Source organism: Orbicella franksi, chromosome 7, assembly GCF_964199315.1.
Source record: "Orbicella franksi chromosome 7, jaOrbFran1.1, whole genome shotgun sequence".
Lineage (NCBI taxonomy): Eukaryota > Metazoa > Cnidaria > Anthozoa > Scleractinia > Merulinidae > Orbicella > Orbicella franksi.
Genome location: NC_138151.1, coordinates 17248825 through 17274818, shown reverse-complemented (window position 1 = coordinate 17274818; position 25994 = coordinate 17248825). Strand labels below are relative to the sequence as shown.

The 25994-nt window shown below is 39.9% G+C and overlaps 1 protein-coding gene and 1 pseudogene across 2 annotated transcripts in view; both read left to right on the top strand.

The window, feature by feature from the left end:
- The window catches only part of LOC145492981 (uncharacterized), a 32259-nt gene that overhangs the window by 5775 nt on the left and 490 nt on the right, over positions 1–25994 (top strand). For both annotated transcript variants that reach the window (XM_081472371.1, XM_081472372.1), the window contains 29 exons: positions 563–588; positions 906–974; positions 1243–1324; positions 1996–2085; positions 3227–3353; positions 3848–3927; positions 4289–4347; positions 4616–4661; positions 5459–5549; positions 5989–6030; positions 6564–6637; positions 7533–7582; positions 7683–7779; positions 8317–8412; positions 8740–8850; positions 9680–9779; positions 10729–10849; positions 11477–11540; positions 12713–12802; positions 13889–14008; positions 14404–14442; positions 14705–14818; positions 16066–16127; positions 16935–17015; positions 17746–17823; positions 19881–20044; positions 21436–21465; positions 21910–21996; positions 25583–25994. The exon at positions 25583–25994 is cut by the window's right edge and continues 490 nt beyond it. In XM_081472371.1, the coding sequence (XP_081328497.1) occupies positions 563–588; positions 906–974; positions 1243–1324; positions 1996–2085; positions 3227–3353; positions 3848–3927; positions 4289–4347; positions 4616–4661; positions 5459–5549; positions 5989–6030; positions 6564–6637; positions 7533–7582; positions 7683–7779; positions 8317–8412; positions 8740–8850; positions 9680–9779; positions 10729–10849; positions 11477–11540; positions 12713–12802; positions 13889–14008; positions 14404–14442; positions 14705–14818; positions 16066–16127; positions 16935–17015; positions 17746–17823; positions 19881–20044; positions 21436–21465; positions 21910–21996; positions 25583–25761 (2469 nt within the window). In that variant the 3' untranslated portion in view covers positions 25762–25994. The remainder of the gene's footprint in view (positions 1–562; positions 589–905; positions 975–1242; positions 1325–1995; positions 2086–3226; positions 3354–3847; positions 3928–4288; positions 4348–4615; positions 4662–5458; positions 5550–5988; positions 6031–6563; positions 6638–7532; positions 7583–7682; positions 7780–8316; positions 8413–8739; positions 8851–9679; positions 9780–10728; positions 10850–11476; positions 11541–12712; positions 12803–13888; positions 14009–14403; positions 14443–14704; positions 14819–16065; positions 16128–16934; positions 17016–17745; positions 17824–19880; positions 20045–21435; positions 21466–21909; positions 21997–25582) is intronic.
- On the top strand, positions 23602–25071 carry LOC145493008 (uncharacterized; annotated as a pseudogene).

The window sequence follows — 25994 nt, the reverse complement described above, 5'->3', positions numbered from 1 at the left end:
TTTAGGTTGATGAGTGAGTGCCCTATTTCTAACAAAAGTATCATTCTTTCATCTGGACTGTTGTGAATAAAATGGGTTAATATAAGTTAAACAAAGATACGACTTGTTCTCTTTTTGATTAGCATTATTGGCACGCGAGTGCACATTTTGGTATTAGGCCGCCATCTTAGATTTCATAAAATTTGCCCAGGAAGTAGGCTTAAAAATTGAGATGGAAAGCTGGCAGCATTGAAAACCTGGTCTACTGAGTGTTACGTTCCAAAATAACCCCTGCACTGCAGGCTATTTGATTAGTTAGTTTTGCTTAGCACAAAGCACTTACAGCTATAATAGTAATGCGATACTTAGCAATTGCATTTAGATCTCATACTTGGTAAATGCCTCTTGGTGATTATAAATGTTTGCAAGAAATCTCTTTCAGAAGACTTTGTCGTAATGTGAAAGATTAGAGAACCCTTTCATATTTATTTAGGTTTTTAGAAATCCTGAGTATCAGGTTAGGCAGCTTTCCAGTGTCGTTGTTTTAAATACTCTTTGATTCACTTGTATTTTGTTTTCACAGAGTTTGAGTGACCTAACTGACAGCAGGTATGTAAATTGAAGTAATTATTAATGTAAATATTGAACAAAAGATAATAATCAATTAGTGAATAAATAAACTGGAACCTTCTTAACATCTACAGTAGATAATAAAATTATTTCTTTTCTCTGTAGACATTGCTCTAAAATCACTCCAAATTTAAAGAGAGCATATAATGTTTTAGATTTGGTGCAGTAGGTGAAGAAACAATTGCTTATTGCAGAATTATTTTTGGATCCCGATGGGGGATGTGTGGCACATTGAGATGCTACTCCTTTTTGAAATGATGATATTTTTTGTTACGATTTCTGTCTTCTTTTTTTAGGGTTCTGTGTGCTCTTGTGAATTCATTTGTGCCTGAAACATTTACCACAGAAGTCTTACTAAATGACAGGTCTGCTATTAAATGCTGGTCAAAATTAACATTTATTTGATATATATTAAAGTAAATTTTATCTATTACCTGCTATACATGTTATATACATATGAGTGTTACCTCAATACTTATTGTCATAAGTTCTCATTTGATGATGGTGCTTATTGTTTATAGGTGACAGTAAGCATGTAAGAGGAATGACTGCATTCGTGTAAAACGTTTGGTATTTCTGGCTATAGATGTACAATAATATTAATATCACCTTGATGACTATTATTTTCTTTAGATGGACAATAAACCTTGCCTTAACAACTGCAAACCAGATGTTCAAGTCTTCCAATCCTTTTGACTCTCAAGACTTGGTTGAGGTAGCTAGTTTTATATGCATTGTAACCATAAATGTTCCGTCAAAAAATGAAAAAAACCTGCAGCTGCAACCAGGGGTCTCCTACGGAAAAAGGCGCGCGTTTATCTTAGCCAATGAGACTCGCCACCTCGCGTTTATTTGAATAATAATAGGCAATATGACAGACCTAAGATATTTCATGAACTGTAAGTAAGTGTCCCGAGAACAATAAGCGTTCTGCGCGATGGTTTAAAATCGTATTTCTATTACTCGACAGGAGCACAGAACTAGCACGAGCTGTTGACGTAACGATGGGGCGAGAAAAGAGAATTTACATTTTAATTTTTTCTTAGCGGAAATTCTAAAACAAAATAATAGAAAACTTGTTCTTCGTGTTTCTTTGAGTTATGGAAACACTCGCGGAAGTTTGGAAGAACTCGAAAAAGCTGTGGAAACACTCGCCTCTTGGCTCTCGCGTTTCCACAACAATTCACTCGTGTTTCTATACCTCGATCGAAATACGGTCCATGTTTTCTATTTCTTAAGTAACGTCACCCATCAAATGTTCTTATTCTGTGCTTCTCCAGGAATCTTAGCCCAACTATTTTTCCCTTTTTTGTCTCAGCAATGTTGTAGGAATGTAACTCAATATGTAATAACATCTAAGTTGCTTTTAATTACTTTGTTACATAGGGTGACATCATGGCAGTGTGCTGTTATTTTGGGTTTTTCTTCATGAGTGGATACAGGTATCGTCAATCCAGAGCAGTGCTGAAGAGACTGGTGAGCGTGACTCTTTCATTCTCAATGAAAATCTTATTTCTCCTAATGACATTGATGCATTTTCAAGGAAACAGGTGATGAGAATTTAAAAAAGATCATGGACAAGGGGGCCGGGCCCTTGTCTTGATGTACTAACAACTGTATCACCAATTCGCAGAACTAAATATAAGAACTGTCGAACCTCCACTAACGGCTACCTCTCTACAACGGCCGCTTTCCGCTGTCCCCAAGGTGGCTGTTGTGGAGAGGTTCAACTGTAAACATTACAAGTTATTTAGCAGCTTATTCAGAGTCCCTGCTATGCATTACAGCCAGCTAGTGAAGCCAAGATAAATGTCAGACCCTCTGTGTCTAACGCACGTAGCAGTCAGACAACAGTCCCATGCTCCACTGTTGCTGTCCTCTCATTCATGAACAAGAATGTTGCAACAGATTTGGGATGCTTTACAGTGTGACTACTCGAACCGGGCCACTCGGAAAAGAGTTATCAATCAGAAGGTTACTTGATAACAAAGGATAGCGATCTCATCATTTTTTTGTTATATAAACCAACAACACTGAAAAACACGAACAATAGTTCTGAACAAAATTGAAAACCCAACAAAGTGCGAAGTGCTGCCAACCTCTCAGGAAGCTTTGTCATTTGTGTTAGTTTCGATCCTAATTTTTTGGCGTTTTTTAACGGTTTTGGTTTAGTTGTCGCAAAATGAGTTTTCAAGCTAAATTTTTCGAGCGATAATTTGCCGTCAAGGACGGAATCTCTGAGTGTATATAACGCAGAGGAGTCGATAGTGTTTATGTTTTCACGTCAAACAGACCGTTGCTTGCCGTCACGAGAAGCTACCAGTCCATTGTTCTCAGGTTACGATTTGATTGGTTAGTTCTCTTTCGGGTGGCCCAGGTTCGAGTAGTCGTACTGTAAGCCTGGTTCCCACCTGTGAGCTAAGGAGATAAGCGCATTGCCAAGCGTAATCACAGGAAAACGAAACATTTTCCTTTTTCTTGTGATTGCGATTATGCTTATTGTTAATCACTAGTGTTATGCTGATTTCACAAGTGGGAACTGGCGCGAAATAAGCACAAGCATAAGCCCAAGAATTCAACCAGTCGCCATCAACAATCATGTCATTGTTTTTTTTAGGATGAGTTGAACGTTTTAAAAATTGGAATCAAAGATGAAATGGAACAGTTCCCGTCTCTTATCACAAATGTGAAGGATTTGAAGAGAAAGAAAGAATTAGAAAATGCTATATCCGTTTATGATGAAGGTACATACTGCACTATATTTTGAATTTTTGTTTTATTAAAATGTTCAAATGTATAAATGCATATTGTTCAAATGTATGTTTTCTGTTTACGTTCACTGGATTGTTCATTTACATGCACCCTCTTTTGCTTATTTGATCACCCCGGGGGTGGGGGTGGAGGGAGAATTCCCATGTGAAAATGTCGGTGATGCACGTCGAGAAAAGAGACCATTTTGGGTGTGCCTCGAGCTTTATTTGTCCCCTGAAAGATACCACTTTAAAACGGACAGAAAGCGTTTTTTGTTAATAATTTCTTCGAGTTCAAGCCTACAAGATACCTTGACTGCTTAAAAAAAAAAATAAAAAATCATCCCCAAAACTCCAAGTGAGACCAAAATCCATGATTTACATCCCTAAACGAGAGCATTCCCGACCTTTTCTTGTGGGAATCCTCCGCACGGACTCGCTGAATTTTTCCTGAAAACTTTTAACTGCCGTGATGCGTTTGTTTTCAGAAATCCAGTTTTTGGAACAGAACTACGACATTGTCAAGTGTAACATTTGGATGAGGCAAGTGGCAGAGATCCAAAATAAGGTATTTGAAGATAAGAGAGTGGAGCGGAAAAATAGTCTAACGTTCCTTGAATTCTATGTCGCCTGCTTTAGAGGCTGACAGAGTGACAATTTCGCTAACACCGTTTCCATAAACCAGGGGCTTCATTAACGTTTTCAGAAGGAGGGCAACTTGTTTCACAAGCGGGCACATCGTTTTGAACTTAACTTCTTTAAAAGAATAACTTTCCTCTAGATGGTCAAACCAGGCAGTCATCCTCATAGCTGGTCAGTTTGCCCTGTGCTCGGCCATTAATGAAAACCCTTCATTAGCCCTTTAAGCTTAACGTTTGTTAACAAAATACCTAGTTGGAAAATATATATTCTCTTTGCGTTTCATACAGTGCAGAGCAATGGTAGCCGAAAAAATTGTGCAACGATTTGATGTGGTTAAAGTTCCCAGGTGAGTAATAAGCTTATAGATGACTTCATAGGAAGTGCAGCCTAAACGGTGTATGGGTTTTTATGCGAAACGTCGTACGGTACGAGGCGAAGCGAACGAGTGAGCTTTCTGAAGTTTTCAACGAGAGAATAATCTTTTTTACTTTTTTAATTTTAAATTGAAGATAGTTACCCGAATCGTATGGACAGTTTTGTAGTCGTATGAAGTTCTTTTCTATCTCTGTGTGTGTACAGTATTGATCTGTAATGTGATGTTATCTTGATTCCAGGAACACCACAATCAATGATCTAGCAGTTGACATGATTATCAACCTGGTAAGAGGTTCTTTTATAGTAAAAATGCTGATGTTTTTGTTTACTTTATTTGCGTAAAAGAATTCTGTGACGTATTCCTTTAGTTAGTTTGTACATTTTTACTTAATTGTTATTTTCTTTTCTTGGCATAACTGTAAATTAGCTGGTGCGTCCTGTAGACTCTGCTTATCAAGTCTGCAGGACGCACCGTTACAATAGCCAAGTGTAAACTATGTCTATGTTTATGTCTGTGTTTCCTTTCATCCTTTAAAATGTCGGAATAATTTAGAACAGATGATGGGTGTTTGCCAGTCACTCATTTACTCACTCCCTTACCGAACCCGTCACTCACTTGCGCTCACTTATTCCGCTCTCCGGTTTTGAGACTCGTTACATGCCCCCCTAGTTCTGTCACCTGCGTTTTTTCCTCCTCCTCTCTTCCTTGTCCCTTCATATGATCGCTGTCCCCTCTCTCCCTACCACGTTTACTCACTTCTCACTGTGTACCCCCTCTCGAACGTCGTTCCCTCACCTTTCACTGCCACCTCCATCCAGTCCCTCCCCAGCTCAATATCCACTAGCCTCCTACGAAGACATTCTTTTGGCTCGTCATGAGTGACGAGCCTAAAGAGCGTCTGCGCAGAAGGTCAGCTCTCCACCCCATGCTTGGAAAATTTGTGTATGGAGAGGCGCGAATACCTCATTTTGCTCTTAGATCCGATTTGATTTGGATATGAGTTTAGATGAATTATTGCCAGGGGTGGAAGACGTATTTTATCTACGAGTTGTTAACTTAGCCCCTTTTCATTCTCTATCAGAGTCTAACGTGTGGGACAGGTTTTTACAGTAGCAAAATGCACGAAACGGTTTGGAAGGGTCGCAAGCTTGTACTGAAAGACAAAGAGACTGGTGAGTCAATCTATGAAACTCTTTGATTGGTTGAAAGCCACACGCGTTATGAGTTACTAAAACCTTAATCAAGATGCTACGTACATTATGATTGGTTTTAAACTCAAGCAAAGATCTTGACACCGACTGCTTTAAGGGAGCAAGGTCACGGTTTGCACATCGTGAAAAGTTCAGCCTAAATTTTTCAAGTTCATTGTTTGTAATCCATGTTAATCCTCTACATCCTTAACCATCCTTGTTCCTGTATGGTTTATTATTATCTCTTTGGTGTTTTTTTATCTTAGTTAAATATTATTTTGAGGTTTCCTTCAATTTAAAGGTAATTTTGTATGTGGCCAAAATAACTCAAAATACTGTGACAGAGCTCCTTTAAATAACATGTAGATATAGGTCTCACTGGTTCTAACAAATTTTTGTCTTTGTAACGTTCTCATTGCAGGCGAATTTTTTGACGACTTCTCGGGAAATACAGATCAGAAAGGTAACGCTTGCCAGACTGATTCTTATGTAACCACTAGTGTAGTAAACCCAAAACCAAAACCAAAGTAATCACCCTAGCCAATCTCAAAGGGCACAGAAAACATATTGAACCAATCAAAACTCATAGTAATTACATGTAGATGACGTAAAGCGCGGAAAAACAAGTGCAAACGAGCCACGATTGGTTTTTGTTTTACGGCTTCTGATTGGATGAAAAAGGGCCCCGAGTTTTTTTAAGCCAATCGTGTAGCGTAGACATGTAAAGTTAATTACGTTTCCACACTCGATTAAAAAACCGCTCTAAAGTGTGTATCTACCGCGACAGTCGGAACAACTTCGTTGTTGACAAAGTGTATGGATCCTACTGGAACTATTTGTAACTTGAATAAGGGAAACTTACGAATAACTCATAAACGTTTCCAAAGTTTAATTACCCTCTCATTTTCAGTTGACCATTCTGAGAGAGACAAGGGTTAAAACTGTAATATTCTATGGTTTTACAATTTTGTGTTTCAATTGTGTTTAATCTTTCAGAAACCGTGCGACAAATGCTTGGCTTGGAGGAGGACCAAGTAGTGGAATTAAGTGGTGATAATGCAAAATATGAGGTAATACATTTTGAGGGAAAATGCACTAAAACACGCGTGTAAGAAGCTTCATTTTTTGAAGTCTGGTAAAACAAGTCCTTTTGGGGTAGTTATTGGAAATTTAGGTTAAGTAGGTTCTTGATTATTAGGTCCTTAATTTCTATGAAAGAGGTGTAGTTGTTAATTACCAGAAAAAATAAATACAATTAGGTTTGGTCCTTGAATATAGTTACTGTATTTATTCACAACTGTATTAGGTATTTTCTTGTAATATAAATTTGAAATAGACCTCAAAGTCGCACTCCTTGGTTAAAATATTTATCATAACTTCGACTGTAACCCACGTATAAGAACCTGCTTGATCTTGCTTAGCTAAACAGGTTCTTATATTTTTGGGCCAAAAAAGGAAAAATCTCTGCCAGTAGGTTCTTAAACGACTAGGTTCTTACACGCGGGTTTTAACTGTAATTCGAATTCAAAGTGATTATGAAAACATGCAGCCCTTGCAAAGGGCGGGAAAACGCGCGTAGGCCGCGTCACGCATATGTTTGGCTTTGTTCAAGGAAGGTTCTTGTGACTGGTTAAACCAAATTGCATCAGTTTTATAAACCAATTACAGAACTTAGCAAAGTGAACACCGCTATTTTTCACAGTCTTCCAGTTGCGTTTCATTTAAAAGATGAGCGAAGAAAGGGATATCCTTCCACTTAACAGCAAACTTTCAAACATGAGCATCCTATATAAGTTGTAAGTTCGTTCTCTTTCCTTGTTGATTCTCACGTTCTGTCCTGTAGACGAAATCAAAGCATTACTGTTGGTTTTTCTTCGATACATGAAATAGTAATTGTTGATCTAAGTGCACCTTGTTAGCTTGGCAACTTATCACCGATAGAGGCTTGTTCTTCTTACTTTTCAGATTTACTTTGAAAGCTCATCTAGAAACAAAACGTTAAAGGCTGGATCTTGGTATGTCAAATAAATGATTTTTTACTCATTTCTTGCATAATTGTTTCTGCTTCTAAAGCGTATTTCATCAACTTACAATGATTTTCAATTTTCTCCTCAGGTTCCTATACCAGATATTTCCAGGCACTACACTGCAGTGTCAGCGACTGCTGTTCAAAGCAGCGAAGACAGGAGAACTAGATACAGTACAAAAACTTGTATGTAAAGTTACATTGAATCCAGTGTTTCAATTTAATGGGTGTTGTAAAATGCCCTCACAAGAAAAACAGATAGAGTTAGCTCGAGCCTCTCCAGTGCTTAATGGCTTCGGTCCATGACCAAATGTTTTGGAAACCCCGGGAAAGTGTCGATAGACGTGCGATCTGACTAGAAGGAGCAAAAAGAAAGACCAAAGGAAAAGTCATGTTTTGTTCTCGATAAATCTGAGTGTGTCAACTGCAATACGAAGCTTCTAGTGAAATCAAGATTCTTTTTAACGGTGGCTGACAGACAGACAGACAGACAGACAGACAGACAGACAGATAGATAGATAGATGGACAAACGGACAGACGAACAGACAGACAGATAGACAGATGGACATACGGACTAACGAACTGACTGACTGACTTACTCACTGACTTGCTGATTGACCGACTGATTGACTGACCGACTGACTCAGACTGTTTGACTGACCGACAGAGTTATTGACTGATTGTGTAATTGGTTGACTGATTGATTGATTACCTTTTGACAGGTGGCTTTCTTTAATGCTGACAAGAACTTTATCAAGTCAAAGGAGCATGGATCTGGCAACACTGCTCTGCACTTGGCCTGTAGGCATGGGCATTATGTAAGTCGTGCCTCAGTGAAAGTAAGACACAGATTTCACTCGATAAAACTTTGAGTTCATTAATTGTGACATCTCTCAAGTTTGTCTGGAACGTGGAGAAGTCAAAATAGTCACGTGCCTGGTTTTTTTACACGTGTGGTTTACCTGGATTTTTGATTGGCAGAAAAGGCTGAAAACCCAATATCAACATATCAGCGAGTTAGTTAACGACTAGCGGCAACTCGGTGACTGTACGTAATGGTATGTACCGTTGCTGTAAGTTTTTGTTTGTGCTAGTCAGTCAGAGTACTCACTGTCAACTTTCTGTAATCGTTTCTTGGTTCCTAGGATATTGTGTTGTACCTGCTGGAGAATGGAGCTGACATTGACATGTCCAACAATCATCACAACACGCCTTTCTTCCTCGCTACAGAAAGCTTACAGAAAGAAATCTGTCAGGTGAAGAAACAAGTTAGATGTTTCCCACAAGCAAAACTGTAAAACACTGATATCGTAGATGGACAAAAGAGATCCTTTTTGTCGAACTATCCGCTAACACACTTGTAACACCTATTTACTTACATGCTTGCTGTTGCTAAGCTTTGCTCTTCGATTGTGGTGAACCAAGTAACAACAACAAAAACACAACAAAACCTTTTATTTCACCCCAGTGTTAGAAATTACAATTTTATAGAGTAAAAACAAAAATGCTAGGGGTGCTGGCTACACGAAATAACCTAACAGTTAAAAATACCAGGCAGCCACTTAAAAGAAAAGATATTTAGTCATGTTTAGGTCAGGGACACAAAACAAACAAACAAACAAACAAACAAGCATAGAAACACACACAAAATAGTAGAAATAAACAAAGTTAGGCTAATTGCCAGTAGACTAGACATCTTACCTTGCAAAACAGCATTAATATCCAGGAAGAGCGATGTACGTACAGATATGTACATGTTTGTTACATGTCTGTTTTTTGCAAGGGTGATGATCGCAGATTAGGCCTGTGGTGTTGTTTATTTTCCTGAAAATGTCTACAAAAAAGAAAGCTATGTAGCTTAGCTGTCCAACTCTTGATTGAATAAGTTGACAAATAAGAGGTAGAAAATAAATCATTTTTTTGACTGTTGTTTTTTACTACTTGATCGGTTGAATGAATGACTAACCGCGTGACGGATCGAGTGACTAATTGGTTGAGGGACTGATTCATTGATTGAGTGAGTGATTGATTGATTGATTGATTGATTGATTGATTGATTTGATTGGCTGTCTGTTTGATTGACAGCTTCTTATTGAATGGGGAGCTGATGTGATGAAGCGTAACAAAAGCAGTAAAACAGCGTTTGACCTCATGCGTCACTATGAACTCAAGAAGTTCTTAGAAGGTAAATACTGACACTAGACGTGCCACCATTCTTGTACATTCCTGCTGCTGGTATATCGTTTTTACACGTACACTCCAATGCCATATATTTTTCATTAGCTAGTTTATATACCTCTTACTAACCTCGTCTTCTCGTTCCGTGCTATGAGTTACGGATCCTCATTTTTTCCCCTTTGATTTATGGCACAATCGCAGGCGCTAAATCGAAGGGGGAAAAAACCTGGATCCATAACTTCTTACAGAACGGACCGGGAAAACGAGGTTAGAAGATATTTATTTTATCTCTATTGTGTGTCTGACGGGGTCGGGTACGATTTCAAATTTCTGATGCACGTCGAAAGCAAAACGAGTCAATTTAAGCTTTTACTTGCTATAAAAATTTACAACGCTCGGCGATAAATCACGAAACATTTAAGCAACAAAAACAGCTTTGAATTTTAGCGGGCCGTACAGTAGAAACTAGAATACGGCCCGCTAAATTGATCAATCAAAAGCGATAATAATAATAATAATAATAATAATAATAATAATAATAATAATAATAATAATAATAATAATAATAATAATAATAACAGAAAGAAATTGTACTCTATACAAAGGCAAGCAGAACAATTCAAACAAGAACTAGACCTAACAATACCAGATAAACAAGCAGAAGAAACAACCACCAAATATGCAAAGAGAACCAAACAAATGGCACGGTAAATGGCACGTGAGGACGATAATAATAATAATAATAATAATAATAATAATAATAATAATAATAATAATAATAATAATAACAACAACAACGGTGGCATTGACAGTGAGAGTGGCAATGACATGACAATGACAATGGCAATGACAGTGACAATCATAATAATAATAATGATAATGATAATGATGATGATGATCATGATGATAATAATATAATAACAATAATAATAGAAGTAATTGATTTTTTCTTTCAGCAAAGTATAAAGAGTGGCAGGAACTAGTTCCTCAGTTGATATCAGGAAACATCGAGAAGCTCGCTACAGTTGTGGACGTACATCACAGAAAAGAAAAGATGATGGCGAGTCTGAGAAGCAGGTAGGTATCAAAATTATTTCCCCCTCGCCCTAGCTCGTTATTATTAGCAAGAACAATGCAAACAAAGACCTAATCATTATAGTGTCTCAAGGAGTATTCAGAATTCAAGGTAAATAGTCGTGACCCGTGCCAAACGCTTGAAAAGATGACCCAGCTCTTCACTTCTCGTTTCCTTTAAAATCACAATTACCTTCAAATTGACGAAAAAAGGAAATCAATATTGAGCTCAAAAAATGTTAACAAAAAAATGTTCATAGCTTGGTCAACGCGCTCAGCTACACCCAGTTAGTTTGCAGGCATGCCACTTAAACTGAAAGAAAGAAGTATATCAACTAAGCATAATAGGCTTAAAAACCTTGACTGGCGGGAGGCAGACCAGTTGGCTACAAGCATGACCGGGGATTTGAAACTAGGGTCTACCGAGAAACAACTCCAGCTGAGTGGTCATTACGGGTCTTGAACCCATGGCCTTCGGATTTCAAGTCCGGCGCTCTAACCACTCGGCCACGCTGCCTCTAAAGCTCATTGAGATTTTCCAACAGAACTGTTTGAACTGATCATTTCTTTCGAGTAAGATTATCATGTCCTGTATTGCTATTTGTCTAAGTTTTATTCACTCTCTGATAGGTGTGTCAGCGGTAGTACGCTCCTCCATACAGCTTCGTTCTTTGGAGCGATCCCGGTGATTAAGGTATATTTTGCGATAGTTACACCACCTAAGGTATATTTGGTGATGGTTATACCACCTTAATGTCTATCTTTTTCTTTCTTTCTACCCTTTCTTCTTGCGAAACCTTTTAGACATCAAACATCTGTATCGGGTTACACGTTTCTAAAGCAACGGTTACATTGTTACGTTGATGAGATGAAGTAATATTTTAGGAAACAATCCCCGCTCTAGATCATAACAATGGCTGGCATTTTAAATTCAGATATTTAGCCCCACGACAGAACTTTAAGTCATTCCATTAAGGGATCACGAGTATGTCTTACCTAGATAAAAAGGACAAGTTAGTTAACACTGGTTCCGTTGCAAAAAGCGATGAGGGGATAGAAAGGTAGCCCGTCAAAAGTTGTCGCCCAGGGCCTGGTTCTCGAAGGTCCCGCAAAAATTTTCGCATCTGGAAAGCCATACCAAAATCACGTATTCTTAATATGAACGGGGGTTCTCTTCATACAAGAAGTTTCAGGCGTATGCAACTCCCTGTGTTTAGATACATGTTAATTAAAAATGGCTTTGCGGGCCCGAAAAGTTTCCAGGGCTTTCGAAAAACGGGCCCCAGCATTCTGTTTGGTTTGCGGCCAAATAATTCGCCAACACCAGTTATATCCTGGGTGAAGTGAGAGGCACCGGTTAAAATGCAATGTCTTGCTCAAGCAAGGCAACACAATGACCCCGGCTAGAGCGCGAATACAGACCTCGAGATCTGGAGTTTAACGTGCTTTCCGTTAAGCTGTTGGCTTTCCACTAAATTAGTCAAACGCATACGAAAACCGTTCGGTAGCGGTAGATATTCTTCTATAAAGACCCTTCATTAAGAGAAGCCATATTTACTCAACCAGAAAATATGTACATGTACAAGGCTACAACCGAAGAATTCTAGAAGGCCTAATAATTCAACAATGGCAACTCAGCTTGAACAAGCAAATTCACTCTTATATGGCTAAACTGTTCCCATCGAGAATTACGTAACGGATATAAATTTGCGAGTAGCAGACGGCTTTTTAACTCTGAAGACGACATTATGTCGAAAACCGTGCTTTACGTTTTTAACCATTTTTAATCGTTTCTTTTAAAATTTTGTCATAGATTAAGCAAACTTTAGGGATGTTATTTAATCAGGTTTCAAACCTTATTTTCAGACCCTGCTTTCTGAAGGGGTGGATGTCAATATATTGGACTACAAAGGAGCCACGCCCCTGCACAGAGCCAAAGACGCGGCAACTGTAGAGGTATACTCGTTAAATTTGTTGACGGTTCCGACTGGCATCTTTATTGTTTATTACCGATCTGAGCTGGTAATAACACTAGAAACTTAGTAGTAGAGAGGGGGACACTCGAAAATTGTAACCCATCCTAACAAAATCACAGATTTGTGAAGTTCACCGTTTCAGTGGCATACGCCTACAGGGAAAACCTACTTGACTCTTCCACTCCCTACCCCGCCCAATTACCACCTCTCCCCCTGAAACTAGTTCTCGTCATTTGACAAACTTTGCATGTCATCTGCACTAATAAGAATTTTAATGTACCTTTACGTTCAGAGTTAGAAATTTGGAAACTTGTAAGCCCCTTTCATAGGTGTTGTCTCGCAGCTTTACCCTTGTCCTAACCTAAATTGTAATGTACAATGGCTGCTTTACACTGTCACGCCATCAAAAATAAAAGTCGGAACCATTCAATAAATTAAGCCAAAAATCTGGTCCATGATGTGATAGATGACTGATATATAAACTAAGATTTAGGCCTGTGCGGTTTTTCATTCACGCGTTATTCGGAAGTGTTGCACCCAGATTTACAGAGCTTTGTATGGAGACGCCATGTTGGTGCTACTCTAGAGCTCCGACAAGTTAGCAAAGACTTAACTCATCTTTTGACTAACGGGAGAGCCTTCTCGGGCCGCCATTTAATGTCACTCAAAGCATAAACGTGGAAATTCAAACGTGCTCTATAACAAAATGACGAAACCTGTCGAGCTTAAGAGTTGCAGCACGTCAGGTTATTACAGGACCTTATTTAAAAGAAAAAAATTAATGCTGTTTAAATGTTATTTTAAAAAATCTAATGAAACTAAAACCCCTGAAGGATTGGTAATTTTTCATTTTGGAACCGGAAATAATCTGATATCTTAGCCGTACGACTGTTTCAGCGTCATGCATGAGATCTTTGTTTAATTGGTTCTGTCCGTGTTACGGCTGTTTATCTGCTGCCCGATGTAAGATGAAATTTACTTTTTGTGTAATTTGTAGCACTTACCAGTCCAATTGACTGGCTAACCCGTTGCAGCGTGTAATTTGGTTTTTTATTGCTTTGTGTAGCTTCTCCTGGAGGCAGGATCAAACATAGACAGTGAAGACCACGATGGCAACACTCCACTGCATGTCAAATGTTACGGTGAAAGTGGAGAGGCCACTGACTTAGAATGCATTGAAAAGATGGTGAGATTAACCACGGTAATCCCAGTCAGACTTACTGCAGCCACAGGAATTCCACTCCCGATTAACCCAGCCGTATAGAGGTTTTGTACGGCAGCCATGTTGCATGGCAGAAACGATGAAAATGTTTTGCATTAGAAAGAACATTTTTTCCCTATAGGAAAAATAATCTATTGTTTCTGCCATGTAACATGGCTGTCGTGCAAAACCTCTATTTTAACGTTTTTGTCTGATTAAGCGTTTGACCACGCGTATCTTGTCGGCCATGAAGAAAACGAAAGCAAAACCAAAACAAAACAATCTGCTGCTCGGTCTAACAGCTCAATGCCTTCCGTTATTGTCCTTCCCACTGATACGTTGTTCTCTCTTCATGCCTTTTTTTTTTTTTCATTGTACAGCTGATGAAAGAAGCCCCACTAAACATCAGAAATAATCGAGTGAGTGTCAAAAGATCACCTTTTTTATGTTTTATTGTTTGATTTATCTTACTCGAACTATCTTGGCGATAAGTGCCAAATCTTTGTACTTTACCATTGTCTTATATTTACTCAATCAAAGACTAGTGCAAGGATGTCGAAAGTTGTCAAGGTCAGCGTGTCGCAAAAATGATGACGTCACGTTGCTAAGTAGCCTCTTTGTCAAACACTGCGGGCTCAGTCGATTGTTTTCCATTTAAGTTACTTTTTATTTGTGCTTAAGGATTTGATGCCCATTCACTGTTGTGCCATGCAAGGTCGAATAGACGCCATTCAAGCTCTCCTGTTCTTCGACACTGAAGGAAGCATCAAGCGAAACTTAGAAATGGAGAATGAGGTATTCAATTAAAGAAAAATACTTCTTAACTTTGAACTGAACGGTCACAAAAAAGCACATTTTCTGTCATTCAAAAAGCTGTGGATGTTTTACATCTTTATGTTGGTTTCCCAAACTTAGGCCCCGTCCACACTACGCTGGAGAAATTCGAAAACGCAGCCTTATTTCTACGGTTAGGCCTACCGTCCACACTGATCCTTCACCAAAACGGTGCTGTGGAAAACGCCATTCAAACCGGAGGAATTTGAAAACGCCAGTTTGGCGTTTTACTGTGGCCGAAGAACATTTTGAAACCAGAGCTTTTCGAAAGCGATGACGTCGCGATAATCATGTGTGATTTCCCTGCCCGAGTTTTCCTCAAACACAGATCCAAAATGACCGGTGATTGTTGCGTTTTGAAATTTCTCCGACGTAGTGTGAACGGAAAACATTTGATGCGTTTTCGAAGTGAAAACTCCGTTTTCAAATTCCTGCGGCGTAGTGTAGTGTAGTCCAAGAACCGGCAACGGCACTTGCAGCTTATTACAGAGCGCGTGCAGTTTGTTGGCAGGTGCAATTTCGCTGCCTTTTTGGTTCAAATTGGGCACTCACATAGCAACAACAGGGAGCTCAAGCAAACCACAACGACGACGGCAATGAGAACGTCGTCAAACAAAAGGTTTAATGAGCAAAACAACAGCTGTGCTACTAGGCGTCGTCCTCGGTGTCGCCGTCGTCGTTGCTAATAGGGAGCTTAAGAAAACCACGACGGCGACGGCAACGGCAACGGCAACGTCGCAAAACAAAAGATTTAATGAGCAGAACAACGGTTGTGCACGTGCGTTATAATTCTTGGTACTTTTCTTTGCCCTCCTCTGCAAAACAAGAACGTGAAATGATCGAATTCTGCGTTGTCTGGAGAACGTGAACCACGACGGCTATTTTTTTAAATTTTTATTCCTAATTCATCGATGTGTCCCAGATTTAGTTTCGTGATAGCTTTGACAGTGATAAACAAAGTAGATGACTTTAGAGTACCGCGAGATTCGTAGGTAAAATATAAACTCATTTTTAATCGACGTTGTCCTCGGCGTCGCCGTCGTGGTTTCTTAAGCTCCCTAATAAAGTTCCCTAACTTTTCTGAAAAGCGTGGCCTAATTAGCCGTCAGGGATACTAGCTGTGTAGGTCCCCGACTGTTAACACCACTGTATTACCTGTAAGTTTGGGTTTCAAGTATTGTTTTGCAGATATTGTTTATCCATTGTAGAAAACTCCGCCCAGTCTTCTTCATTTGTCAGTGGCCAACGACTTCCTTGACTGTGGGAGGTGGTAAGTGCGCATGTCTGTATTGCATGCTGCCAACACGTTTGTAGCAAAGTTAACCTAAGTAGTAGTTAACCTAGGTAGTTCTGTACATCGATCCGAGTTCTGTTCTGTTGACTTGTCTAATCATTATCTTAAATTTAACAAACATCAAAGTGGCTGTGGCTGGTTCCGCAGTAAACTTTGACAATTTTACTATGACATTTATCATCAATAAGAGTACAGAGGTATAAAAAACTGACGTCAATTTGCTTTTTTTTACAATAACGAGACCCCATATTGGTGAAATGCCGAGAATAAATGAGGGCAAAAGACGCCATAAACTTGTCGTAAACAAAGATAAGTGAATTTTATTCAAAATGACGCGAGCATTGTCTATAGCTTTTCTCGCTTTTTGATTAGCTACTTAAAAAAGTCCATAAAATCTCATTGGTTAAAAAGTTGACAGCTGAAAGTTGAACTTGAGAGCTTGCATAAATTAAAATTTTATCCGTCTTTACTCTTATTTGTGTTTAAAAATGAGCCAATTAGTGTGCGAGAAATCAAGCAGTTATTGTAAAAATACTTTAGTTTAAGTTCATGCTCAATGGCAATCGTAAGAACAGTAAAACGTTAATCAAGACATTCGTTGTTAACTGTTGTTACCCTTATTTTATGTTTCTTCCAATTGTCCTTCCATTCTCGTCTGCCTCTCTTATGTCACAACTTCATAACTGTTTCATTTTCTGCAGGGAACGGTTTTGTTCATGTAAATAACTGTCTTTTCTCTGGTTATTTCAGTATTGAGTGATGAAGTCCATGTTCTTGTTTTAGGTTGGCGGAAAACAAGTTTGAATTCAAAGAGAAAGAAACAGATTTACTTGTGCATAAGATCCTGCTTGAAGAAGTGCCTTGGTAAGACAGGGGCCGATTTCTTCCTTCGTTTTAAAGTACTTTCCGAGAAGACGAGTTTTCCGCTTGTCACGAGAAAATGCGTGTTAAAAAGCGAAGGTTGTGTGATGAACGGGAAAAGGTTTAAAGCCAGCGTAGACTGATAATGCAGCGAGCGAAAACTGTTTACGTGAAGGGTGACAAACGAGTGTGCGACATCTTCGTGAGGAAGTCTTTTAATCTTTATAATACAGTCGAGTATCCCCTAACGGCCACCTCTCTTCAACGACTTGATTTTGTCCCGGCAGACAGTCCATACATGTACATTCACTCGTATTTTAACCTGTCTACAATGGCCACCTCTCCACAACGGTAACGGCCACTGAAGTACGTCCCAACTGTCAAAATAACATCTCAACAACGGCCAGTTACTCAACGACTAACAACAGTACATACAAAACCTCATTATTTATTGTTAAAGATCACTCAACTTGATTTGTACTGTGCGTCGCCAGTTTCTGTTTGGTTTTTGTTTTATCCATATAATTTGATGGTGTTACTTATTGCAACCCCGAAAAATACAGGTGTTATATCACACCCGTACCTCTCCATAACGGCCTCCTCTCTACAACAGCCACTTTCCTCTTTCCCCTAGGTGGCCGTTGTGGAGAGGTTCGACTGTATTGTAATTTTGGGTGTGGAGGCTGGTGACAATGTTAATGACGTTTTCTCATTCTTTCCTGTGGTGTTTCAGTGCCAATCGTGTGGAGACCGTCAGATTTCTTCTGCGGAAGGGTGCCTCGGTAAATCCTACATACCCTGGAGGAAATACGTAAGTCCTTAACAATAATACTCCCGTCTTACAAGTCTTTCTTAGTCTATTTTGTAGCCTGGGAGGGGAGGGACGATAACGTTGACAAAGGGCGGCAAAAATTTAAACAATGATGCGTAGGGCAAGCACGATTGCACCTAATTGGCCAAGATCATCATCGCTGTGATTGGCTGGAACACTCTACGCTTGAGCGCAACACTAAGGTTGTGTTCTTTTGGAATCAACCGTTTCAAGCGCAGACAGTTTCGGTTGAAACGGTTTACGTTTCTCAATAGAACGCTTTTCCAATCGTTTTCAGTTGAAACGCGGTAACTCCTGAGAAAAACACGACCTAAGATCGTGTTGTATACATTGGGATCAACCATTTCTGGTCAACTCGATTGGGTTGGTCAGGTTTTTTCGTGTTCTACCGGGGGAAAAGCCGTTTCGATTGGTTTGGTTGAGCAAATTTTTCAACCGTCCTCAAACCAGGTTGAAACGGTTGAAAAAGCATTTGCGTGATTATGTCGCGTGACTGTAGCTCACGTAAGGACTATTCCCAGGAGTTGCGGCGTTTCATCCGAAAACTGTTGAAAAAGTGTTCTATTGAGAATCGCCAACCGTATCAACCCAAACCGGTTGCGGTTGAAACGGTTGATCCCGATAGAACACGACCTAACCGTGCAAACGCAAAGCAACTCCCTTTCCGCAAAATAGGGGGGGGGGGGGGGGAAAGAAACTCCGATGTAATAGGCCACTTTCGATATATTAAAATTCAGCTTTATAGTGAGGCATAAAGGACACAAACAAAATAAAGCAAAACTGAAAACTTTTTTGAATGATTTTAGCTAATTTTAATCTTTAGAATTTTAACTTTTTAACTAATACGAACTCTTTTTACTCTTATTTATTTTAGCTTGTAGTAATTTATTAGGTAGCTCTTATTTATGTCATTTTTAGGTGATTTTTATTCAGGAGGGCTCCACTGAGTTGGATTCCCTTACTAAATATCATTATTATTATTATTATTATTATTATTATTATTATTATTATTATTATAAATGAATAAATATGGCCATTCAGTTTCCTTTGTTTGTGTCCTCTAAGCGTCACTGCCAAGCTGAATTTTAATATATCGAAAATGGTTTATTGAGAAAAATGCACCTGATAACATTCCAGAAAAAATAGAATAATGTTCTTTTCTTTTTGCCACGTTACATGTAAAAGCAGTTGCTGCGTACAACAGAGAACCAAATTGGTTCAAATTAGTTCTTCCACAAGCTCGCACTGATTATCTGAAGAGTGGAGCTCAGTTGTGGAACAACTTACCTGTGGAATTAAGACAAGCAACTTCATTAAACGAATTCAAGACTAAACTAAGTCGCCAAGTAAATGTTTTCTACACTGCCTCCATGAACAGCAGTTTTTAATGTTGGTTTTTTCTGGAATTGTATTCTTCGATTGTAGTTAGGAAGATAGGTAGTTAATTGATTATCATAAATAGACTGAAGCCCCCCTTTAAATCAACACAGGAGGTGTTATGATATGCGGTAAACCAACTAGAGCATCCTTCTTTCTTTTTCGTTGTTTTGTTCTGTTTTGTGTTGCCCATATTAAGAATATTAAGGAATAAGTGATATAATACAATACAGCTAGAGAAATCATGTATTCAAATGCGGTTTAAGTTGATTATAAGTACCGTTGTCGGCTAAAATGCAAGAAATAAGATAAGTATCATATTTTATAATCGTAAACACCGTTTATTTCTATTGTTTAGTAGGGCAACTGTATTGTAGTTAGTCTAAGTGTAGGTTATTTTAATTCAATCATTGTAAATAGTAGTTTTTTTTGTTTTTTGTTTTTTGTTTTTTTTCTTTTCTTCTTTTCTTCTGTTTGTATGTTGTTACCATTCCAATAAAATAAAATTAAAAAATAAATAAATGAATAAATAAATAAATAGATAGACTGATGGAAATACTGTGTAAAAAATAAAACTTATAGTACATGGTATCGTATCGTAACCCGTAAAAATGTCGTTTCCAACCGCTACGTCGTTGTTATGGCTTCATTTTTTTCAGCGCTCTTCATCTGACAGCTGGCCTGTCAAATTCTTCGGATCTGTTAGAGCTGCTGTTGTCTTTCGATGCTGATGTGGATGCTATGAACGATGATTTGTGTAGCCCTCTGTTTTACGCCACTCAATCGAACAATCTGTACGCTGCTAGTCTACTACTAAATCATGGTAAGTTTAACAAGTAGTCTCTTGCTAGTTCAGAAACTCTTAAGGTGGCTGAACACAGTTTTTGATACCTGTGTTTCATTCACCTTTTTCTCTAAAACCCTTGATCTCTCGGTCGCTAAAAATGGCAGCAAGCAAGTTAACAAGACAAACTTTGGTTTTTTGACGGTTAAGCTGACGTATGTGCCGTTGCCATGGCGACACGAATAAAAATAAACGGGCCTTTAAAATCGGTTTTGTTTATTTGTAGAAAATCTAGTCATTAGATTTTCTTTATAATTTGCATGCAACAAGCTTGTAACGATTCTCACAAGTTCACACCATTTTGCTAATAATTTAACAGAGAAATCTTTAATTATCCCTTGTTGAAGGTTTACTGTAATATCTAGAGTTTCCTTTGTTAAAGTTCAATTATTTTCAATGCTCCAGTTACTTATTTCCTAAAGTATTTTCGTGCCAAATTTCGTGAAATTCTAATGAGTGGTTCTCGAGAAATAGGAGTATTTCCGAGAGTGCAAATTTTCATTCAATCGCAATTTTTTGACTTACTACGCATGCGCTGCATTTAACTGGGTTCTTTCGGTAGCAAAGAAAAAGCTGAGAATTGCTAAGTTCTTTCCATCTTTACCTTTTCTAACATATATTTGTGATAAAAGACTAAAGCCATCAATACACTGCGTTCAATTATAGAGAAAAATAGCACAGATACTGCGGGTGTTGAGTAAATAAAATGATCGCTCTATTGACGGCATGTTTGTTTTTTGCAATCCTTGTGCGCGCGCTGAATTGCATCAGCAAAAGCGCGCGCGAAAACTGTGTTCGGCCACCTTAAGCTCAACGAATATATTGAACAAAAACATTCCTTTCTCTAAGTAATTATAGCAAAGTGAGACCTTTTATCAAACTGTAATTAGGGAACATTGAATGTTGTGTAGCTACATGTAGATTATGTATGTTATTGCAGAGAAATGGTTTTAATGTCTGTATCTGTCTATCTGTGATTGTAAGTAATTTATCAAACACGAAAGACCGTGTTTTACCACATTTTCAAACACCGAGAAGAAAGTTGAAACTACGACGTGCAGCGGTCAGTGTTTTTTGGACGAACTTCGAGGTGTTTGGAAATGTGGTCAAACACTGTCTTACGTGTTTGACATATTTTCTCACTCGAAACTAAAACTAAGGAGAAAATGGAGAAATAAAGTCGTTAAAATCTGTGCGAATTAAGATCAGATATCGAAACACAGCCACGGTCATGATTTCCTTTGTTTAAACTTGATGAATTATTTAAGAGTTTGAGAAATTAGATTAAAAGACTCTCTAGAGTACTGTTATAAGATCCCTTGATGCTCGACTTTAGTAAAAACTTCTTTTTCTGGTGTTGTTACGCACAGGTGCCAATGTAAGGTCAAGAAACCTCCAAGGTATGAAATGCGTTCCTATCTATTTTCCAGGCTTTTCATTTTGCGCGTCGCTTGCTGCTGCGCGATGGGCTAAACACGAGGCTATGCGTAGAAGATGTGAGGCAAGCATTTGCACTGTGGTCACAAGGTCACAGCACAACAACTTGGAGTTTTGTTACAACGGAGCGTCCGCGATACCTGTGACCAAAGAAAATCGTGCGGTTTACGTGAGGTGGAGAATGCCTTATCACCCCGGGTTGGCCAATTAAATCACTAACGGTGAAAACAGCGATACGGTCTGGAACCTAAACTGTAAGGGTTGAACCCGGACGGGGTAGGGAGAGTTCAAGAGACTCAACTTCACACTGGATAATGCTGAGTTTAAAGAGACTTGTATAAAACCCACCTCAAAATGGCTAGCAACTGAGATGATAACGATCATTCCCGTTTTGTTATTTCTTCCAGGACTGACCGCCTTCGATTTCATCTCTGATTTCGAGGAATGGATAGAATGCGGCTATTTCAGTGAAGAAATTAAGGCCAGATTAAAAGGTCTGTTGGCTAGAACGCCCGTGAATCCCTCGGGGTACTGCATAGTGTTTTTATATATATGTGGATTTGTAGGGTGTTCCGTTGGATCGTACTAACCCCGACTCCTCCCCCAACCCCTCACATCTCCTTTGCCCATCCCTCCCAAATATACTTTTTTCAATAATAAAGTGTATTATCGTTTGTCTCATGATGTAGTCACTTGAGATGTTTCGACTGCTTACTGCTAGTCTTATTCAGGCGATAAGGTCGACTGATTGCACAGTATCATTTATATCACAAAGGTCGGCTGTGATTGGTGCATTTCGATCCTCCTATTGTTCCCTTCCGGCGAGTAGCTGTTCCCTCAGTGGTCCGCTGTTGTACCGTTCTCCTGTTGTTGTGTTTTTTTATCTTGGGCATCCATGCTTCAGGAATTTCAATTCCACTATCCCTGTTGATGTTATTAGGTTGAAGTCTTATGTGAATAGCTTCCTTGACCCTACGTGTGTCCCAGTGAGGATCTCGATCAATAAGCTTGACCTCATTCCAGATAGGATAGTGGTCGGTCTCGTGGGTGTGTTCAGAAACGGCGGAGGTCTGAGCAAGGGCGAGTCGTATATCCCTGTCGTGTTCTTTGATCCTCCCCTGTATAGATCTCCCTGTTTCCCCGATGTAGACTTTGCCACACTCACAGGGAATCCTGTAGACAACACCATCCTGTTTAGCCGGGTTGACGGTGTCCTTTGGTCGCACTAAGTGTGACCGAAGTGTCGCGTCGGACTTAAAGACGGTGCGAATGCCTTGTTCTAGGCAGCGGCGGAGAGACCCCGAAACTCCTTGGACATAAGGTAAAGCGGCGGTGGATTTAAATTCCGCGACGGGCTCTCTTCTTGGCGTTGTTCGTGCCTTTGTGATCTCTTGTACAAAAGAGGAGGGATATCCGTTAGAAACAAGTACAGATTACAGATGTTTCTTCTCTCCAGCGATTACTGATGGCTTGGTCACAAGACGTTTAGCCCGGTCGTACAGACACTTCACAATACCGCGCTTTACTGACTGAGGGTGGTGTGAATCATACGCTAGGTACTGATCAGTATGTGTTGGTTTCCTGTAGACACTGGTGGTAAGGCGGCCATCAGGTTCTCTATAAACTGACGTGTCGAGGAACGCGATCTTGCTGTTATTCTCGATCTCCATGGTGAAACGGATTGATGGTTGTTGACTATTTAGGTGCTGCAGGAAGACGTCAACTCTATCCCGATCCAGGATGGTGAAAGTATCATCTACGTAGCGTTTCCAGATCTTAGGCTTGCAAGGTGCGGACTCTATTGCTTGTTCTTCAAATATCTCCATGTAGAGATTAGCAATAAACGCGGATACAGGGCTCTCCATGGCTGTGCCGTCTCGTTGTTCGTAACTCGATCAGTTGTACTGGAAGTACGTAGATCTTAATACGAAATCTAAGAGGTCCGCGATTTGAACTGGTGTAAGTGTCGTGCGGTCAGCATGGCCTGCGTCGTTCTCCATTTTTTGTAGCGCGGCTTGTACGGCGCCCTCGCTCGGTACGTTGGTAAACAGTGACTCTACGTCGAAAGACACCATGATCTCGTGGTCCTGGATCTCTTCACTGACGATGGTGGAGGCGAAGTCAGTTGAGTTTTTCACTGTGAAGTTCGAGTTACCTGCAAGAGGAGATAATACGTTAGCCAAGAAAGCAGACAGGTCGTATGCAAAGGTGTTGACACACGACACAATTGGCCTAAGCGGTGTGTCGGCCTTGTGGATCTTCGAGAGAGATCGAAGGACCACGAGATCATGGTGTCTTTCGACGTAGAGTCACTGTTTACCAACGTACCGATTGGGGGTGCCGTACAAGCCGCGCTACAAAAAATGGAGAAAGACGCAGGCCTGGCTGACCGCACGACACTTACACCAGTTCAAATTGCGGACCTCTTGGATTTCGTATTAAGATCTACGTACTTCCAGTACAACCGATCGAGTTACGAACAACGAGACGGCACAGCCATGGAGAGCCCTGTATCCGCGGTTATTGCTAATCTCTACATGGAGATATTTGAAGAACAAGCAATAGAGTCCGCACCTTGCAAGCCTAAGATCTGGAAACGCTACGTAGATGATACTTTCACCATCCTGGATCGGGATAGAGTTGACGTCTTCCTGCAGCACCTAAATAGTCAACAACCATCAATCCGTTTCACCATGGAGATCGAGAATAACAGCAAGATCGCCTTCCTTGACACGTCAGTTTATAGAGATCCTGATGGTCGCCTTACCACCAGTGTCTACAGGAAACCAACACATGCTGATCAGTACCTAGCGTATGATTCACACCACCCTCAGTCAGTAAAGCGCGGTATTGTGAAGTGTCTGTACGACCGGGCTAAACGTCTTGTGACCAAACCATCAGTAATCGCTGGAGAGAAGAAACATCTGTAATCTGTACTTGTTTCTAACGGATATCCCTCCTCTTTTGTACAGAAGATCACAAAGGCACGAACAACGCCAAGAAGAGAGCCCGTCGCGGAATTTAAATCCACCGCCATTTTACCTTATGTCTAAGGAGTTTCGGAGTCTCTCCGCCGCTGCCTAGAACAACAAGGCATTCGCACCGTCTTTAAGTCCGACACGACACTTCGGTCACACTTAGTGCGACCAAAAGGACACCGTCAACCCGGCTAAACAGGATGGTGTTGTCTACAGGATTCCCTGTGAGTGCGGCAGTCTACATCGGGGAAACAGGGAGATCTATGCAGGGGAGGATCAAAGAACACGACAGGGATATACGACTCGCCCTTACCCAGACCTCCGCCGTTTCTGAACACACCCACGAGACCGGCCACTATCTTATCTGGAATGAGGTCAAGCTTATTGATCGAGATCCTCACTGGGACACACGTAGGGTCAAGGAAGCTATTCACATAAGACTTCAACCTAATAACATCAACAGGGATAGTGGAATTGAAATTCCTGAAGCATGGATGCCCAAGATAAAAAAACACAACAACAGGAGAACGGTACAACAGCGAACCACTGAGGGAACAGCTACTCGCCGGAACGGATTAATAGGTGGATCGAAATGCACCAATCACAACCGATCTTTGTGATATAAATGATACTGTGCAATCAGTCGACCTTATCGCCTGAAGAAGACTAGCAGTAAGCAGTCGAAACATCGCGATCTACATCTCAAGTGACTACATCGTGAGACAAACGATAATACACTTTATTATTGCATCTACCACGATGAATAAGAATCTTTTTCTCGATTTTTTTTTTTGTACCCATATCGTAATTTTTTATGACCTACATGAGCAGCAATAACCACTAAATCGCGTTTGCCTTGTAGAAAAGCTACCATGAAATAAAAGTTTAATCCTGAGGTTAATATTACATAGAGATTTAGCCAAGCCTAAGAGCGGAGCTCCTGAAAAGCTACCATGAAGTGAAAGGTTATAAACATTTGTTTGAAAAGCTGATTTAAAAAAAAGTTACCCCAATCTCTTTATAAGTGACAAAACTATCGCCTCTCTGACCTAGAAATGGGTAAACTTCTAGAAATGACGATATTCTTTTATATTTTTGTCAGCTTACAGTCTCAAGCATGCTAGAGATCTGGTACGAGCGATCACTAAGAAGGTGAAGAGCCACCCGCCGCCGCCTGCGTCACAGCTTCCTTTAGGGCGATCCCAGCCTGCTTTGCCAGCCATCGGAGTTGGTCACGTGCCTCTAATGCTTCCACCAATCCGAAAAGGAGCGAGAAATTAAGCCGCTGGATAGAGTGCAATCTGAGTCAGGACATTCAGTAGGACGAAAAGATCGCTGACATGGATGTCATGATGCATTATGTGATGCTGGGGTGAGAGAGATAAACTGCGCGGAAGAATCTTTTGCAGCCACAGGAACACCAAGTAACACCTCACTGGGTGACCAGGGCCCTTGCAAGAACTGACAGCGCCCGTGGTGTTTGTAAGAGTTACTGCTAAGCAACATATTTATTT